Source organism: Salmo salar, chromosome ssa02 (genome assembly GCF_905237065.1).
Source record: "Salmo salar chromosome ssa02, Ssal_v3.1, whole genome shotgun sequence".
Classification (NCBI taxonomy): domain Eukaryota; kingdom Metazoa; phylum Chordata; class Actinopteri; order Salmoniformes; family Salmonidae; genus Salmo; species Salmo salar.
Window position 1 is genome coordinate 14962339 of NC_059443.1, and position 18848 is coordinate 14981186.

An 18848-nucleotide genomic window follows, 5' to 3' on the forward strand; every position below is an offset into this window, starting at 1 on the left:
ATTGATCGTTGAGGGAAAATATAAAAAATGTATGTGATGATCAGTCTGAAAATGAACGAGTTGTTATTGTTGAGCAACACCAGGAGGACGCCATCTTAGTTCAAACAGTCATGTTTATTGTCTCAGTGCATTTCCAGTAGAAAACACAGCAACAGTGTGTTCCAGAGTCAGGTGACGTCAGTGTGAGGTGAGGGAAGTGAGCCAACAGTAGGACTCCAATCGTCTGAGGATAAATAACCAGTCCTCCCAACCTCAGACAGCTAACGCTTTGGCCACATAAGATGATGTCGTGCTTCACATACAGAGTACTCAATCAGAATACATACCTGTACATCGTTCATTTGGTGTAAACAGTTACATTTATAATGTGAAAGTTCATCCTTCTCCCATAATTGTGGAGTGTGTGTGTGTGTGTGTGTGTGTGTGTGTGTGTGTGTGTGTGTGTGTGTGTGTGTGTGTGTGTGTGTGTGTGTGTGTGTGTGTGTGTGTGTGTGTGTGTGTGTGTGTGTGTGTGTGTGTGTGTGTGTGTGTGTGTGTGTGTGTAATCTGGGGTATGTGATAGATTATAATAGGATGTAGTTAGTACAGGCCAGGACCCACTGCCTTATTACCGTGATATGTAACAACTACAGCGCCTTTAGATTACATTCACCTTACAGCAGCACTGACATCAACCTGTGTGTGTGTGTGTTAGAGAGCAAAACATAAACTTGAGCTGAAAACTAATCTGTTTTTAAATGTAAAAACATCAACACAGGAAGTTCCACCTCTCAGCACAGGAAGTGCCTGCATACAGTACTCATCGCCATGCCAACAGAACTCCCAAGCATGACAATGCATCATACAACATGTAACCATAGAGATAATAAAACAGTATTATATTAATGATAACAGTAAAGATGATAAAAACCAAAAGCGCTAAATGTTAATTTTGGTGGCATCTGGAGGGCACCAGTGTGTACAGGCTCTAGTCCCCTTATTAAAACCTTCATTACTTAAATCAGATGTGTTAATGCTGGGCTGGAACTAAACCCTGCCCATCCAGTAGCTCTCCAGGACCAGGGTTAGTTCATTGACTCAGTGTTCCATTGCAGCTTACAACGTGCGACCCATTCTGAACTTTAACCTTCACAAAAGTGCCAGGTAGAGGGGGCAGAAGGACTGGGGGAGGGGGGAGTAAGTTACATCCCACTTTAGGCAGGTGTGTAGATTTGGTACTGGGGGGTCTTATACGTGTACATAGAATGGGTAGAACAGACCCATGTTCTAAAATCCACGTTCCATCCCTTATTGCGGCACAATAAACTTTACCATTGCTGAATGTGTGGAACACTGAAAGAGGCACCGCATTCAGCGAGATGTGATAAGCATCAATTAAACATTCAATATTAAATATGGTATCAAACATTCAATATTAAATATGGTATCATACATTCAATATTAAATATGGTATCATACATTCAATATTAAATATGGTATCATACATTCAATATTAAATATGGTATCTACATTCAATATTAAATATGGTGTGCCCAGTATACATGTTGTGGACCATTGATTTGATTTGTAATGTAAATATTTTCTATGGTCTTATATGTGTTGGGGGAGGGGAGGGTCTCTCCTCCATGGTCTGAAAAGTAGCTTTATCAGGCTGATGGCATCGTGGGTAACCTCCCCTCACACCCTGCCACTCCGCCTGGGAGACCCCATAGAGCTCGGGAGGAGCACGAGGGAGGAAAGGGTGCTTCTCCCAGGTAATCAGCCTATAAGAAGCCAAGGGACAGGCACCCAGCCAATGAGAAACCAGGAGATACTCCACCTCTCACTCGCTCATCCTCTTCAGCACCGAGGGAGTGGTGTCCATGAAGGACCTGGCAGGGTGTAGTGGCCAGGTAGACTGTACAGGGGTGGGCTGGGCAGAGTTGGGACTCATCAGCATGGCACTGTAGATGTTGGAGGCTACCACCAGGATACAGAGCAGGATAGGACCGATGATCGCCCCCTCCAGACCCAGATAGTATGCTCCTCCTGCCACTGCTAGACCAGTCAGATACGGGTGACCACCACTGTGGAGGGGACGACAGATATCAACACACACTTACTTTAATATCATAACAGATTAGATTTCTCTCTCTTACACACTGATCTCATAAACAGTGAATATGCACAAACACGTACACACTCTCTCTCTCACACACACACACACACACACACACACACACACATTCTCGTACCCTGATATATCGGAGTAGATGGCTGTGTCTACGAAGTAGGTGGGCAGCAGATGGAAGAGTAGCAGTAGCAAGGCTTTGACCCCCTCTCCCTGGGCCAGCCACAGGTCACACACAGCGGGCAGCGCTGCCCAGTACGTCCCCAGGAACGGCACCGCACCCAGGATAGCTGCCAGGGCTGAAGGGGGCGAGGGAAGAGGACAATAGTAAGACAGAAGACTGGAATAGAACAGTCCTGTTATACAAGTTCTTCACCTAATAGTCTGGACACAAGTAGGATTTTCCTCATCTCCAGGCTAGTCAGTCAAACATCAGCAAGTTAAGGTGTTCTATATGATCAGTCAGTTTTGAACACACTCACCAGAGGGGATGAAGACGATGTGGATGCCGAAGATGGTGTGTGTCAGCCAGGTGTAGAGACCATAGAACCCTGCCATCTTCAGAGAGGCATCAAACACCCCTCTAAAACACACACAATTAAACAAATATATGTTTTAACATTTCAAATGTCAAACGTTGTCACGTCCTGGCCAGTATAAGGATTAATTGTTATTGTAGTTTGGTCAGGACGTGGCAGAGGGTATTTGGTTTATGTGGTTCGGGGTGGTGGTTTTTCTAAAAAGGGCATTTGATTTATGTATTCCGGGGTTTTTGGGCACTGTTCCTTGTTTATGTAATTCTATGTTTAGTCTAGGTAATCTATATCTATGTTGAGTTAATTGGGGTGGACTTCCAATTGAAGGCAGCTGTGTGGTGTTGCCTTTGATTGGAAGTCCTATATTAGTTGGGTGTGTTTGTCTGTGTATTTGTGGGAGATTGTTACTTGTCTAGCATGTATGAGCCTGAGAAGACTGTCGGTATATCTTGAGTTCGTTTTGTTGTTTTTGTGTTCATTTTGATTTAATAAATGTTCAAAATGAACAAACACAGTCCTGCTGCATTTTGGTCCTCCTTCACCGACGATAACCGTGACAAACGTGTGCAGTGTGTGTGTGGACGTGTTTAAATATTCTTGTGGGGACCAGAAGTTTAGGTTTAGGAGCTAGGTTTAGGTTTAGGTTTAAGAGCTAGGTTTAGGAGCTAGGGTTAGGTTTAAGAGCTAGGGTTAGGTTTAGGAGTTAGGTTTAGGAGCTAGGGTTAGGTTTAAGAGCTAGGGTTAGGTTTAGGAGCTAGGGTTAGGTTTAGGAGCTAGGGTTAGGTTTAGGAGCTAGGGTTAGGTTTAGGTTTATGAGCTAGGGTTAGGTTTAAGGGTTAGGGTTAGGTTTTGGAGCTAGGGTTAGGTTTAAGAGCTAGGGTTAGGTTTAGGAGCTAGGGTTAGGTTTAAGAGCTAGGGTTAGGTTTAGGAGCTAGGGTTAGGTTTAGGAGCTAGGGTTAGGTTTAAGAGCTAGGGTTAGGTTTAGGAGCTAGGGTTAGGTTTAGGTTTATGAGCTAGGGTTAGGTTTAAGGGTTAGGTTTAGGTTTTGGAGCTAGGGTTAGGTTTAAGAGCTAGGGTTAGGTTTAGGAGCTAGGGTTAGGTTTAGGTTTATGAGCTAGGGTTAGGTTTAAGGGTTAGGTTTAGGTTTTGGAGCTAGGGTTAGGTTTAGGAGCTAGGGTTAGGTTTCGCGTTCAGGTTAGGTTTTTGGTTCAATTTTTAGGGTTACAGTTACGGTTAGGGTAAGTGTATGGGTTAGGGTAAGTGTACGGGTTAGGGGTTAGGGAAAATAGGATTTAGAATGGGACTGAATTGTGTGTTCCCACAAGGTTAGCTGTACAAGACCGTGTGTGTGTGTGTGTGTGTACCTGATGGCCTCCTCTACAGACTGTCCTATGATGTTAGAGGATGGTCCGGGCTGGGACAGAGGAGTGAGGCTGATCACCCATTTGACAGGCTCGTAGTACTCTCCACTGGAACTCAGCAGATAGAACAACGTGGTCAGGAATATCACCTACACACACAAACACACACAGACACACACACACACACACACACACACACACACACACACACACACACACACACACACACACACACACAGACACACACACACACACAGACACACACTCAACAGTGTAAATATTAAGGTATGAAGGAGGAGGCACACAGAGAGAGCTATGTGTGTGTGTTACCAGGCTGAGGGCGAAGTTGAGTAGAGCTGTGTGTGTGTGTTACCAGGCTGAGGGTGAAGTTGAGTAGAGCTATGTGTGTGTGTGTGTTACCAGGCTGAGGGCGAAGTTGAGTAGAGCTGTGTGTGTGTTACCAGGCTGAGGGCTAAGTTTAGTAGAGCTGTGTGTGTGTGTTTACCAGGCTGAGGGCGAGGTTGAGTAGAGCTGTGTGTGTGTGTGTGTTACCAGGCTGAGGGTGAAGTTGAGTAGAGCTGTGTGTGTGTGTTACCAGGCTGAGGGCGAAGTTGAGTAGAGCTGTGTGTGTGTGTTACCAGGCTGAGGGGGAAGTTGAGTAGAGCTGTGTGTGTGTGTTACCAGGCTGAGGGCGAAGTTGAGTAGAGCTGTGTGTGTGTGTTACCAGGCTGAGGGCGAAGTTGAGTAGAGCTATGTGTGTGTGTTACCAGGCTGAGGGCAAAGTTGAGTAGAGCTGTGTGTGTGTGTGTTACCAGGCTGAGGGCGAAGTTGAGTAGAGCTGTGTGTGTGTGTGTTACCAGGCTGAGGGCGAAGTTTAGTAGAGCTGTGTGTGTGTTTACCAGGCTGAGGGCGAAGTTGAGTAGAGCTGTGTGTGTGTGTGTTACCAGGCTGAGGGGGAAGTTGAGTAGAGCTGTGTGTGTGTGTTTACCAGGCTGAGGGCGAAGTTTAGTAGAGCTGTGTGTGTGTGTGTGTTACCAGGCTGAGGGCGAAGTTGAGTAGAGCTGTGTGTGTGTTACCAGGCTGAGGGCGAAGTTGAGTAGAGCTGTGTGTGTGTTTACCAGGCTGAGGGTGAAGTTTAGTAGAGCTGTGTGTGTGTGTGTTACCAGGCTGAGGGCGAAGTTGAGTAGAGCTGTGTGTGTGTTACCAGGCTGAGGGCGAAGTTGAGTAGAGCTGTGTGTGTGTTACCAGGCTGAGGGTGAAGTTGAGTAGAGCTGTGTGTGTGTGTGTTACCAGGCTGAGGGCGAAGTTGAGTAGAGCTGTGTGTGTGTGTTACCAGGCTGAGGGCGAAGTTGAGTAGAGCTGTGTGTGTGTGTTACCAGGCTGAGGGCGAAGTTGAGTAGAGCTGTGTGTGTGTGTTACCAGGCTGAGGGCGAAGTTTAGTAGAGCTGTGTGTGTGTGTTTACCAGGCTGAGGCCGAAGTTGAGTAGAGCTGTGTGTGTGTGTTACCAGGCTGAGGGCGAAGTTGAGTAGAGCTGTGTGTGTGTTTACCAGGCTGAGGGCGAAGTTGAGTAGAGCTGTGTGTGTGTGTTACCAGGCTGAGGGGGAAGTTGAGTAGAGCTGTGTGTGTGTGTTTACCAGGCTGAGGGCGAAGTTGAGTAGAGCTGTGTGTGTGTGTTACCAGGCTGAGGGGGAAGTTGAGTAGAGCTGTGTGTGTGTGTTACCAGGCTGAGGGCGAAGTTGAGTAGAGCTGTGTGTGTGTGTGTACCAGGCTGAGGGCTAAGTTTAGTAGAGCTGTGTGTGTGTGTGTTACCAGGCTGAGGGTGAAGTTGAGTAGAGCTGTGTGTGTGTGTTACCAGGCTGAGGGTGAAGTTGAGTAGAGCTGTGTGTGTGTGTGTGTGTGTGTGTGTTGTGTGTGTGTGTGTGTGTGTGTTTACCAGGCTGAGGGCGAAGTTGAGTAGAGCTGTGTGTGTGTGTGTTTACCAGGCTGAGGGCGAGGTTGAGTAGAGCTGTGTGTGTGTGTTACCAGGCTGAGGGCGAAGTTGAGTAGAGCTGTGTGTGTGTGTTACCAGGCTGAGGGTGAAGTTGAGTAGAGCTGTGTGTGTGTTTACCAGGCTGAGGGCGAAGTTGAGTAGAGCTGTGTGTGTGTGTACCAGGCTGAGGGCTAAGTTTAGTAGAGCTGTGTGTGTGTGTTACCAGGCTCAGGGCGAAGTTGAGTAGAGCTGTGTGTGTGTGTGTTACCAGGCTGAGGGCAAAGTTGAGTAGAGCTGTGTGTGTGTGTGTTACCAGGCTGAGGGCAAAGTTGAGTAGAGCTGTGTGTGTGTGTTACCAGGCTGAGGGCAAAGTTGAGTAGAGCTGTGTGTGTGTTACCAGGCTGAGGGTGAAGTTTAGTAGAGCTGTGTGTGTGTGTGTGTTACCAGGCTGAGGGCGAAGTTGAGTAGAGCTGTGTGTGTGTGTTACCAGGCTGAGGGCAAAGTTGAGTAGAGCTGTGTGTGTGTGTTACCAGGCTGAGGGCAAAGTTGAGTAGAGCTGTGCCGCTGTGGAAGAGGACAGTGAGGAGTGTGGTCGTTGTGGAGATCAGCAGCCCAACGTTCCGACTCATCACCACCCACAGAGACTCCACTATCTATAACAGAGGATACACACGTTATATACACACAGAGACTCCACTATCTATAACAGAGGATACACACGTTATATACACACAGAGACTCCACTATCTATAACAGAGGATACACACGTTATATACACACAGAGACTCCACTATCTATAACAGAGGATACACACGTTATATACACACAGAGACTCCACTATCTATAACAGAGGATACACACGTTATATACACACAGAGACTCCACTATCTATAACAGAGGATACACACGTTATATTCACACAGAGACTCCACTATCTATAACAGAGGATACACACGTTATATACACACAGAGACTCCACTATCTATAACAGAGGATACACACGTTATATACACACAGAGACTCCACTATCTATAACAGAGGATACACACGTTATATACACACAGAGACTCCACTATCTATAACAGAGGATACACACGTTATATACACACAGAGACTCCACTATCTATAACAGAGGATACACACGTTATATACACACAGAGACTCCACTATCTATAACAGAGGATACACACGTTATATACACACAGAGACTCCACTATCTATAACAGAGGATACACACGTTATATACACACGCACACGCACGCACAATACACACACACACGTGTGTACTCACAGAGAGCAGTGTTTCTATGTTCTCCTGAGCGAAGGAGGCGATGTCTTGCCAGTCTAAGATCTCTCCCAGCCAGCTGTTCTGTCTCTGGACAAGCTTCTGACCACCACTACGGTTACGCCCTCCTGTATGGGTTACATTCTGAGACAGAAACGCCGTACAGACATGTAAGCACACACACACGCACACACACACACACACACACACACACACACACACACACACACACACACACACACACACACACACACACGGTGTTAAGAGAATGAGACATGTATGAATGTATAGTATAGTTCTGGTCTGGGTTTATAAGTATGAATGTATAGTGTAGTTCTGGTCTGTGTTTATAAGTATGAATGTATAGTGTAGTTCTGGTCTGTGTTTATAAGTATGAATGTATAGTGTAGTTCTGGTCTGTGTTTATAAGTATGAATGTATAGTGTAGTTCTGGTCTGTGTTTATAAGTATGAATGTATAGTGTAGTTCTGGTCTGTGTTTATAAGGGGTAATCAGTGTTTCAGTCTATATATTCTCAAGCCAAACATGAAGATGTGACCCTGTGAACCCCCCTATACTGTGGTCTGATGGACCAGGCCACCCCCCCTGCGTTACCTTGACAAACCAGGAGTGGTACAGTCTGTCCCACAGTTCCAGAACCTGCTTCTCTATGACAGCTGTGTGGTTCCCCTTTTCACCAAGCATCTTATGGAGCTACACACACACCACACACACACACACACAATCAGTGATTTTACCAGTGTCTCCACCCCCTCCCTCTCTTTCCATCTCTCTCCTGTTGTCTCTCTTACCTTGAATGTTATCCATTCTCGACCATGCTGGTAGACGTTAGTGGCAGCTGAGTTCATAGCTTTCTGGATGACCTGGGCCTCAGGGAGCCAACTGGAGGAGAGAGGGGTGGAGAGAGAAAGAGAGTCAGGGACTGATTTACCAATAAAGCACCCTGTTCAGCAGTTTAGTGATGTCTATGAGGCCCAGGGGGTTATCACCACAGGGTGGTGTAATGTCTATGAGGAGCCAGGGGGTTATCACCACAGGGTGGTGTGATGTCTATGAGGAGCCAGGGGGTTATCACCACAGGGTGGTGTGATGTCTATGAGGGGTCAGGGGGTTATCACCACAGGGTGGTGTGATGTCTATGAGGAGCCAGGGGGTTATCACCACAGGGTGGTGTGATGTCTATGAGGGGCCAGGGGGGTTATCACCACAGGGTGGTGTGATGTCTATGAGGAGCCTGGGGGTTATCACCACAGGGTGGTGTGATGTCTATGAGGGGCAGGGGGTTATCACCACAGGGTGGTGTGATGTCTATGAGGAGCCAGGGGGTTATCACCACAGGGTGGTGTGATGTCTATGAGGAGCCAGGGGGTTATCACCACAGGGTGGTGTGATGTCTATGAGGAGCCAGGGGGTTATCACCACAGGGTGGTGTGATGTCTATGAGGAGCCAGGGGGTTATCACCACAGGGTGGTGTGATGTCTATGAGGAGCCAGGAGGTTATCACCACAGGGTGGTGTGATGTCTATGAGGCCCAGGGGGTTATCACCACAGGGTGGTGTGATGTCTATGAGGAGCCAGGGGGTTATCACCACAGGGTGGTGTGATGTCTATGAGGAGCCAGGGGGTTATCACCACAGGGTGGTGTGATGTCTATGAGGGGCCAGGGGGTTATCACCACAGGGTGGTGTGATGTCTATGAGGAGCCAGGGGGTTATCACCACAGGGTGGTGTGATGTCTATGAGGGGCAGGGGGTTATCACCACAGGGTGGTGTGATGTCTATGAGGAGCCAGGGGGGTTATCACCACAGGGTGGTGTGATGTCTATGAGGGGCAGGGGGTTATCACCACAGGGTGGTGTGATGTCTATGAGGAGCCAGGGGGTTATCACCACAGGGTGGTGTGATGTCTATGAGGAGCCAGGGGGTTATCACCACAGGGTGGTGTGATGTCTATGAGGGGCAGGGGGTTATCACCACAGGGTGGTGTGATGTCTATGAGGCCCAGGGGGTTATCACCACAGGGTGGTGTGATGTCTATGAGGAGCCAGGGGGTTATCACCACAGGGTGGTGTGATGTCTATGAGGGGTCAGGGGGTTATCACCACAGGGTGGTGTGATGTCTATGAGAGGCCCAGTCCACTGCTCACCTAGTTAACCCCCAGTCCACTGCTCACCTAGTTAACCCCAGGCCCAGTCCACTGCTCACCTAGTTAACCCCCAGGCCCAGTCCACTGCTCACCTAGTTAACCCCAGGCCCAGTCCACTGCTCACCTAGTTAACCCCCAGGCCCATTCCACTGCTCACCTAGTTAACCCCCAGGCCCAGTCCACTGCTCACCTAGTTAACCCCCAGGCCCAGTCCACTGCTCACCTAGTTAACCCCCAGGCACAGTCCACTGCTCACCTAGTTAACCCCCAGGCCCAGTCCACTGCTCACCTAGTTAACCCCCAGGCCCATTCCACTGCTCACCTAGTTAACCCCCAGGCCCATTCCACTGCTCACCTAGTTAACCCCCAGGCCCATTCCACCGCTCTTTCAGAGCTGAGTGCTGTCATGACGTTGGCCTCTTTGAGTACAGGGAGGACAGTTGACCCCCTCCCCCCTTGCACCATTCCCCAACCTACCTTCCCCCACCCAGTCCCTGTGTGAAGGAGTGGTAAAATTCCAGAGAAGAATCTCTGGCCACATGGCCCATAGAGAGACACAGGAAATTCTTCCAACTCACAGAATTGGGGAACCGAGTGACATTTGTGTTCTGGAGAAGGTATGGAAGATTGGTGAAGAATCCAGCTACGAACTGGTCCGCTTGGTACAATTTTGTGATACTCAGTGTCACGACTCCCGCCGAAGTTGACCCCTCTACTTGTTCGGGCGGCGTTCGGCGGTCGACGTCACCGGCTTACTAGTTGCCACCGATCGATGTTTCACTGTTCGTTTGGTTTTGTCTTTATTGTGTACACCTGTTTTGAGTTTCCCTAATTATGTTCATTATTTAAACCTCTGCATTTCCTGTTTGTCTTGTCGGTGATTGTTTGTCTGTTTTGTGTAGTTGGAGGTGTTTCTCCTAACTATGTATTTTTATGAGAAGATGGATTGATACATTTTAGTAAACACGTTTTGTTTACCTTCATCCCTGTGTCCTGCGCCTGACTCCTCCACTTCTCTAAGAAAGTCCATTACAGAATCACCGACCAGCAAATGGAGTCAGCAGGAGCAGCCAGTTCTCCTAGTCATCTGGAGGAGCACGTTCAGCAGCAGGCTAAAATGATCCAGGATCTAATGACGGCCATGGATTGCGTGCTGCTGACCATGGAGAGAGTGGAGAGGAAAGGCTGTCCCGTCGACCCAGCCACACCACCGCCCGGCACACCTCTGGATCCTATCCAACCGCCGTCTGGATCCGGTGGGATTCGGCTCTCGCTCCCGGGAGCGTATGACGGAGCAGCTGCCGGGTGTCATGGGTTCCTACTCCAGCTAGAGCTCTACCTGGCGGCTGTCCAGCCACCGCCCTTGGGGCGCGAGAGAGTGAGCGCCCTCATCTCCTGTTTGACTGGTAAAGCCCTAGAGTGGGCCAACGCCATCTGGGAGGTGGAAGACCCGACTCGGGAAAACTACGAGGACTTCTCCCGCCGCTTTCGGGCAGTGTTTGATCATCCACCAGAAGGAAAAGCGGCGGGAGAGCGCTTGTTCCATTTAAAGCAGGAGATGAGGAGCGCTCGGGAGTTTGCACTGGATTTTAGAACTCTGGCGGCTGGTGCAGGATGGAATGAGCGGGCCCTGATCGATCACTACAGGTGTGGTTTGCGAGAGGACGTTCGTAGGGAGCTAGCCTGCAGGGACACCACCATCCACCTGGACCAGCTGATGGACTTATCTATCCAGCTGGATAACCTGCTGGCCTCCCGCGGACGTCCGGATCGGGGTCCGTTGGTTCCATCATCCAGTCCCTTAGACCCAACACCAATGGAGTTGGGCGGGGCTGGTACTAGGGAGACCGGAGGGGAAACCGTTCCATGCACCAGAGGTGACCGCAGAGGACACACTGCTGGTCGGTGCTGGGGAGGTTTTCCAGGTAGTCGAGGTGGTAGGCGGAACACTGGTGGTTCATCTCAGGTGAGTAGGCACACGACTCACCCAGACCCCCCTGTTGCTCACATGTGGTTATCTATAAGATTTCCGGGGTTTTCCCCGCATTCCCAGCATAAGGCGCTAGGAGATTCCGGCGCAGGTGGGAACTTTATAGATCGGTCTTGCCAATAGATTAGGGATTCCTATTGTTCCCGTTGATGTTCCCTTCCCTATACATGCCCTAGATAGTCGTCCTTTGGGGTCTGGGCTGATTAGGGAGGTCACAGTTCCCATTGCTATGGTGACGCAGGAGAGTCATGAAGAGAGTATTAGTCTCTTTCTGATTGACGCTCCTGTGTTTCCCGTTGTATTGGGGCTTCCCTGGTTGGCTTCTCATGATCGTATTATTTTGTGGCAACAGAGGGTTCTCAAGGGATGGTCCTGTCAGTGTTCAGGGAGGTGTTTAGGTGTTTCCTTAGGTGCCACTACGGTGGAGAGTCCAAACCAGGTTTCCACCATGCACATTCCCCCCGAATATGCCGATTTGGCAATCGCCTTCTGTAAAAGGAAGGCGACTCAATTACCACCCCATCGACCGGGGGATTGTGCGATAAATCTCCTGGAGGGTGCTGCACTTCCCAGGAGTCACGTGTATCCTCTGTCACAGGAGGAGACGGCGGCTATGGAAACATATGTCGCTGAATCTCTGGGACAGGGATACATTCGGCCCTCCATTTCACCTGTCTCCTCAAGCTTCTTTTTTGTGAAGAAGAAGGATGGAGGTTTACGCCCATGCATTGACTATCGAGGTTTGAACCAGATTACTGTGAAATACAGTTACCCGCTACCTCTGATCGCCAGTATGACAGAGTCATTGCTCGGGGCGCGCTTCTTCACAAAATTGGACCTCAGGAGCGCGTACAATCTGGTGCGTATCAGGGGAGGGGATGAGTGGAAGACGGCATTTAGCACTACATCTGGGCACTATGAGTACCTCGTCATGCAGTATGGGTTAATGAATGCTCCATCCGTCTTCCAATCATTTGTGGATGAGATCTTCAGGAACCTGCACGGGCGGGGTGTAGTGGTGTATATAGATGATATTCTCATATACTCCACCACCCGCGCTGAGCATGTGTCCCTTGTGCGTACGGTGCTTGGTCGACTGTTGGAGCATGACCTTAAGGCGGAGAAATGTCTGTTCTTTCAACAGTCCGTCTCCTTCCTTGGGTACCGTTTGTCTGCGTCAGGGGTGGAGATGGAGACTGACCGCATTTCAGCCGTGCGTAATTGGCCGACTCCAACCACGGTAAAGGAGGTGCAGCAGTTTTTAGGGTTTGCCAACTACTACCGGAGGTTTATCCGGGGCTTTGGCCAGGTGGCGGCTCTCATTACCTCCTTACTGAAGGGGGGACCGGTGCGGTTGCGGTGGTCGGCTGAGGCGGACAGAGCTTTTGGTAACCTGAAGGCTCTGTTTACCACGGCTCCAGTGCTGGCGCATCCTGATCCCTCCTTAGCGTTCATAGTTGAGGTGGATGCATCCGAGGCTGGAATAGGGGCTGTGCTATCTCAGCGCTCGGGTAGCCCACCAAAACTCCGCCCCTGTGCATTCTTTTCGAAGAAGCTCAGCCCGGCGGAGCGAAACTATGATGTGGGGGATAGGGAGTTGTTAGCTGTTGTCGGGGCTCTGAAAGCGTGGAGACATTGGCTTGAGGGGGCTAGACACCCTTTCCTCATTTGGACTGACCACCGAAATCTGGAGCATATTCGGGCAGCGAGGAGACTGAACCCTCGCCAGGCTAGGTGGGCTATGTTTTTCACACGCTTTTCTTTCCCTCTTTCTTATAAACCAGGTTCCCAGAACGTCAAGGCAGACACACTGTCCCGGCTGTATGATACAGAGGAGCGGTCCACAGAGCCCACTCCCATAATTCCAGCCTCATGCCTGGTGGCACCGGTGGTATGGGAGGTGGACGCGGACATCGAACGGGCGTCACGTGCAGAACCCACTCCCTCCCAGTGTGCCGTTGGGCGCGTGTACGTGCCGTTTGATGTTCGCGATCGTTTGATCTGTTGGGCCCACACATCACCCTCCTCTGGTCATCCTGGTATAGGTCGGACGGTGCGCTGCCTTACGAGGAAGTACTGGTGGCCCACGTTAGCCAAGGACTTGAGGGTTTATGTCTCCTCCTGTTCGGTATGCGCACAGTGCAAGGCACCTAGACATCTGCCCAGAGGGAAATTACAACCCCTTCCCGTTCCGCAATGACCGTGGTCACACCTATCGGTGGATTTCGTGACGGATCTTCCCCCGTCACGGGGGAACACCACGATCCTGGTCGTTGTGGATCGGTTTTCTAAGTCCTGCCGTCTCCTTCCTTTGCCCGGTCTCCCTACGGCCCTACAGACTGCGGAGGCCCTATTTACCCATGTATTCCGGCACTACGGGGTGCCTGAGGATATAGTCTCTGATCGGGGTCCCCAATTTACGTCTAGAGTCTGGAGGGCGTTTATGGAACGCCTGGGGGTCTCGGTCAGTCTTACCTCAGGGTTCCACCCCGAGAGTAATGGGCAGGTGGAAAGAGTCAACCAAGAGGTGGGTAGGTTTCTGCGGTCCTATTGCCAGGACCGGCCGGGAGAGTGGGCATCATTTATCCCTTGGGCGGAGATGGCCCAAAATTCCTTACGCCACTCTTCCACTAACCTTACCCCTTTTCAGTGTGTGCTAGGGTATCAGCCGGTCCTGGCACCATGGCATCAGAGCCAGATCGAGGCTCCTGCGGTGGATGAATGGTTTCGGCACTCGGAGGAGACATGGAACGCTGCCCATGTGCGTCTTCAACGAGCCATCAGGCGGCAAAAGGCGAGTGCCGACAGCCACCGCAGTGAGGCCCCGGTTTATGCACCGGGGGATCGGGTCTGGCTCGCGACCCGAAACCTGCCCCTTCACCTGCCCTGCCGGAAGCTGGGTCCGCGGTTTGTGGAGCCATTTAAAGTCCTGAGGAGATTGAACGAGGTTTGTTATAGGTTACAACTTCCCCCTGATTATCATATTAACCCCTTGTTCCATGTGTCTCTCCTCAGGCCGCTGGTAACTGGTCCGCTCCAGCAGTCGGAGGTACGGGAGGTTCCTCCGCCCCCTCTGGACATCGAGGGGGCCCCGGCATACACCGTACGAGCCATTATGGACTCCAGGTCGTCGGGCGAGGGGCCTTCAGTACCTCGTGGAGTGGGAGGGGTATGGCCCGGAGGAGCGAAGCTGGGTACCGGCGGAAGACATCCTGGATCCATCGTTAATCCAGGATTTTCATCGCTTCCGTCCGGATCGCCCTGCTCCCCGTCCTCCGGGTTGTCCCCGAGGCCGGTGTCGGCGCGCTGCTGGAGCCGCGCGTCAGGGGGGGGGTACTGTCACGACTCCCGCCGAAGTCGACCCCTCTCCTTGTTCGTTTGGCGGTCGACGTCACCGGCTTACTAGTTGCCACCGATCGATGTTTCACTGTTCGTTTGGTTTTGTCTTTATTGTGTACACCTGTTTTGAGTTTCCCTAACTATGTTCATTATTTAAACCTCTGCATTTCCTGTTTGTCTTGTCGGTGATTGTTTGTCTGTTTTGTGTAGTTGGAGGTGTTTCTCCTAACTATGTATTTTTATGAGAAGATGGATTGATAAATTTTAGTAAACACGTTTTGTTTACCTTCATCCCTGTGTCCTGCGCCTGACTCCTCCACTTCTCTAAGAAAATCCATTACACTCAGAAGAGACAATATAGCCATATTACCATAAAACGGTTTATATAATAGCCTCAGCTATGAGACTTGCATCCACATGGTTGTATCAAATGTATTAATAAGGATAAAGCTATTTGTAATACATTGAGATGCTATGTACTGATGTTAATGTGATAGAATTGTATTTCTGTACCAAGCTTAACTCAGTCATCGGCACGCCCCCAGGGACACAGACAGGACCAGGCGTCATGTGACAAGCCTGTTCTATGTTCACTATAAAACCATACCCTGATTTACTTTCTAACAGACCAGTGCAAGTTGGCCAATAGGTTTGACCATCCAACCCATCTACTGAAAGTGAACCATACCACGTGGTTAACTTTTAGACTATTGATACCGACAGAATAAGAACAAGTCTTTGATATTAATTAATAGTCTGCAGCTAGAAATTATATCATTGAACGCGAAGACCGACGAAACATCCATTCTATGACGACATTAATGAATGTCGCTTTGAAAGATCCATTCTAACCGAGAGAGAGAGAGAGAGAGAGAGAGAGAGAGAGAGAGAGAACGCGGACAAAACTCTCCAACAGAACGACGCTCCAACAAGGATCCCGACGACACACTGAGCGTAAATATATATTGATTGCAATTGTTCCCGAATGAGTGAGCGTTCATGTGCAAAGGCTTAGCATGTCAACTGTTAATATTAATGAACTCTGTGTGTCTCCTCAGCTGACCGTTTATGACCCATTGTCTAACAGACCAGCCATGCCTGTTTAGCCCACTAGGGCACATTACTCTACCAATTCTTTGTGACGATAATTACTGTTTGTATGCTTTCTGTGAAATACTTAGTTTAGTAAATAAATGATTTTAAGACAATTGATGTATGGATGATTTTAGTAAAGGCTGGGTTCGTGCAGATACAACAATTTACGACGTTTGGAATGAGACTGGACGCGAGGTAAAATACACCATTTAAACCAGAAGATAATCGGCCTATACTATAATAGAATATAATATATAATGTTATAATATAGGAAAGTTATATTAGGAAAATTATAACTTTGGAATCTGAATATTTCCCTTGGTGCCTCGATCTCCTAGTTAATTACAATTAAACGATTAATCAGTTTAATCGCGTGATAATAATTGCAGGGAGTTAATTGATAAACATGTCTTCAGTTTAATGGTACCCCAAAGACACGACATTTATGGAGCCCCCGTGCGAGGAATCTAAGATAGAATTGGACTTTGCTGTGAAATTCTATATATCAATTGTGCGAACAGAATTGTACAAACAGCCTGCTATCTAAACAAAGTGATTGTGTATTTTCCATTGGGAGAAGCTATTTAGAGTGGCTCCGGTCTTATGTCGATAGCAGTGAGGGATCAATTCCAGATTTAGTCCGTTAGGCCAAACGGTACTATTTCTGTCGGTCAATATTAACTTCTAGAGTAAGGTTAGAAATTAGAAGCTAACTGTCCGGTGACCGAGCCGAATAATTTGCCTATCGCACTAAGACAGTGTGGGCAGACCGTATACGTATCTGTATTTAAGTACCGTGTCGCTCCGGTCATCATAAACGCTAGCAGAATATGCTGAATGGGGTTAAGGTGAGACGTCACTAGAAAACCCACCCTTTCCGTTGTGAAAGGACCCTATTTTGGTGCTTGGAAGTGATACTCCTGAACAAAGTTAGGAAGAGCTTAGCATTACTGCAAGCTAACAGAGAGGGAACATTTTACCCTCCCCGTACCACGTTTAAAATTCCTCTGCTAGCGCGACGGAAGTCCCGACCTTTGTACTCCCGTTTAATTTCAGCATTCTATACCCTGGTGGTGAAGAATTGCCAGTACATCTCTAGGGGAAATCCAAATGTGGATCACGGTAAGATATCCAGACAATCGCAATTGACTGGATATGACGTCTCATTCAATTTAACTAACAAGTGAAATTGCCAGATTTACCTTTTCAAGTGGATCTTTTAAATAATATCCAAAATTGATTGGGCGTCTACAATGAGACATGATTAACTTTTTCCAAACTTAACTTAGATGAAGCAATGCTCTCAGGTTAATTGAAAGTTAATTCCCAGATAGCCTATACGGGTTTGATTTATCATAAATAGATTAATCAGTAAAATCTGCTTTAGCAAAGCACATTCACCAAACCCATTACTGACGGGAGTGAATCCCATGTGGCTTCGGCCTTAAGGGAAAGTATAGTGGTGAATGTACCCTAAACATTACTGTTATGATAACCCCGCAATCTGAATTGCTTGGGTATCATTCTCATTCAATTTAATAAGTTAAATTGTCGAACATACCTTTCTAGGTTCTTCCAACTAAATGAGACAACTTAAACTTTGCATATTAACCTTGATGAAGCAACCTCTCAGGTAATTCAAAGTTAATTCCCAGATAGCCTATACAGGTTTGATTTATCATAAATAGATTAATCAGTAAAATCTGCTTTAGCAAAGCACATTCAGTAAAACCCATTACTGACGGGAGTGAATCCCATGTGGCTTCAGCCCCAGGGAGGAGCGTACCCTAGTGGTGAAGGGTCCCAACATTTGACCTATGGTTTACACTTATGATATCCAATCAATGGAGATTGTATGGATTATCGTCTCATTCAATTTAATAAGTTAAATTGTCGAACATACCTTTCTAGGTTCTTCCAATTAAATGAGACAACTTAAACTTTGCATATTAACCTGGATGAAGCAACCTCTCAGGTAATTCAAGTTTAATACCCAGATAGCCTACCCAGGTAGGACTAATCATTGGCATTGATTAATTCAATTTGCTTTGCAAATTCATTCACGTCCAACTTCCACAGTACTGTACAGTACTGATGGTTCATTAACGTCTATAAATAGATTAAAATCGTCTTTGCAGCTCCCCACATTCCAAAACCAAATTTTGGAAAATTAGGAAAAACTTTTTTTCTTTCAAATGTTCTAATAATGTGCAAGCTATCAAAGGGAGTGGTCCCCACTCGCCCGCTAATTAGTGAACCACCACCCGTAAATGGATTGATCTCTGACCTCAGCAGCGATAACAACCCTAATTATGCCATTAGTGGAAAAGCAGACAACAATGCTTTCCAAAACCAACCATCGGGCGCAGGCCTCGTAAAGGTTCTCTCCAGTCTAGCTCTGATGTCTTGCCATCCGAGATTGGCATCTGTCCAATACCGCAGTGCGCAGCTGAAGCACGAGCAGGTAACGGTAGACATAAAGGGACAGGTGGAGAGAACCGGGAAACCAATGACAAATGCAGAAAAGGGAAAAATTCTGCTAGCTATGGAACTGCGTTCGAAAACTGAACAATTAAATGTAAATGCAAAAACGTATGACGATGAACAAGCACAAGCTCTTCAACAAAATCGTTTTCTACAGGAACAAAATCATATGCTACAGGAACAACTCGATTTAGCTAAAACTAAATACGATGATGTCCACGCCAAACTAGATAAATCTGAAGAGTTATCTACAAACAGGAGCGCTCAACTTGACAATATGCATGCTGTTTTGTTGAATGTTACTCAAAATAACACGGTTCTCCTCAAAGCGCTGCAGACCAAAGACGATCAGTTAATGAACACAATGACAAAGTTGGATGATAAATCAGCAGAAATTATTGAAGTCGCTGACCAAATGAATGATGAGAGAACTCAGGTGATGAGGATGGAAATATTGATTTCTAAGCAAGCAGAGGAAATCTCATCACTGAATCTCTCGCTCCGTACTC

General features: G+C 48.1%; 1 protein-coding gene across 2 annotated transcripts in view; it reads right to left on the bottom strand.

Annotated features, from left to right (window-relative positions):
• Window positions 1–95: 95 nt before the first annotated feature.
• tmem245 (transmembrane protein 245) overlaps window positions 96–18848 on the bottom strand; it is an 87855-nt gene continuing 69102 nt past the window's right edge. For both annotated transcript variants that reach the window (XM_045712906.1, XM_045712907.1), the window contains 8 exons: window positions 8075–8165; window positions 7878–7976; window positions 7269–7406; window positions 6508–6630; window positions 4011–4156; window positions 2593–2693; window positions 2235–2409; window positions 96–2066 (listed from right to left, as the gene is read on the bottom strand). In XM_045712906.1, the coding sequence (XP_045568862.1) occupies window positions 1823–2066; window positions 2235–2409; window positions 2593–2693; window positions 4011–4156; window positions 6508–6630; window positions 7269–7406; window positions 7878–7976; window positions 8075–8165 (1117 nt within the window). In that variant the 3' untranslated portion in view covers window positions 96–1822. The remainder of the gene's footprint in view (window positions 2067–2234; window positions 2410–2592; window positions 2694–4010; window positions 4157–6507; window positions 6631–7268; window positions 7407–7877; window positions 7977–8074; window positions 8166–18848) is intronic.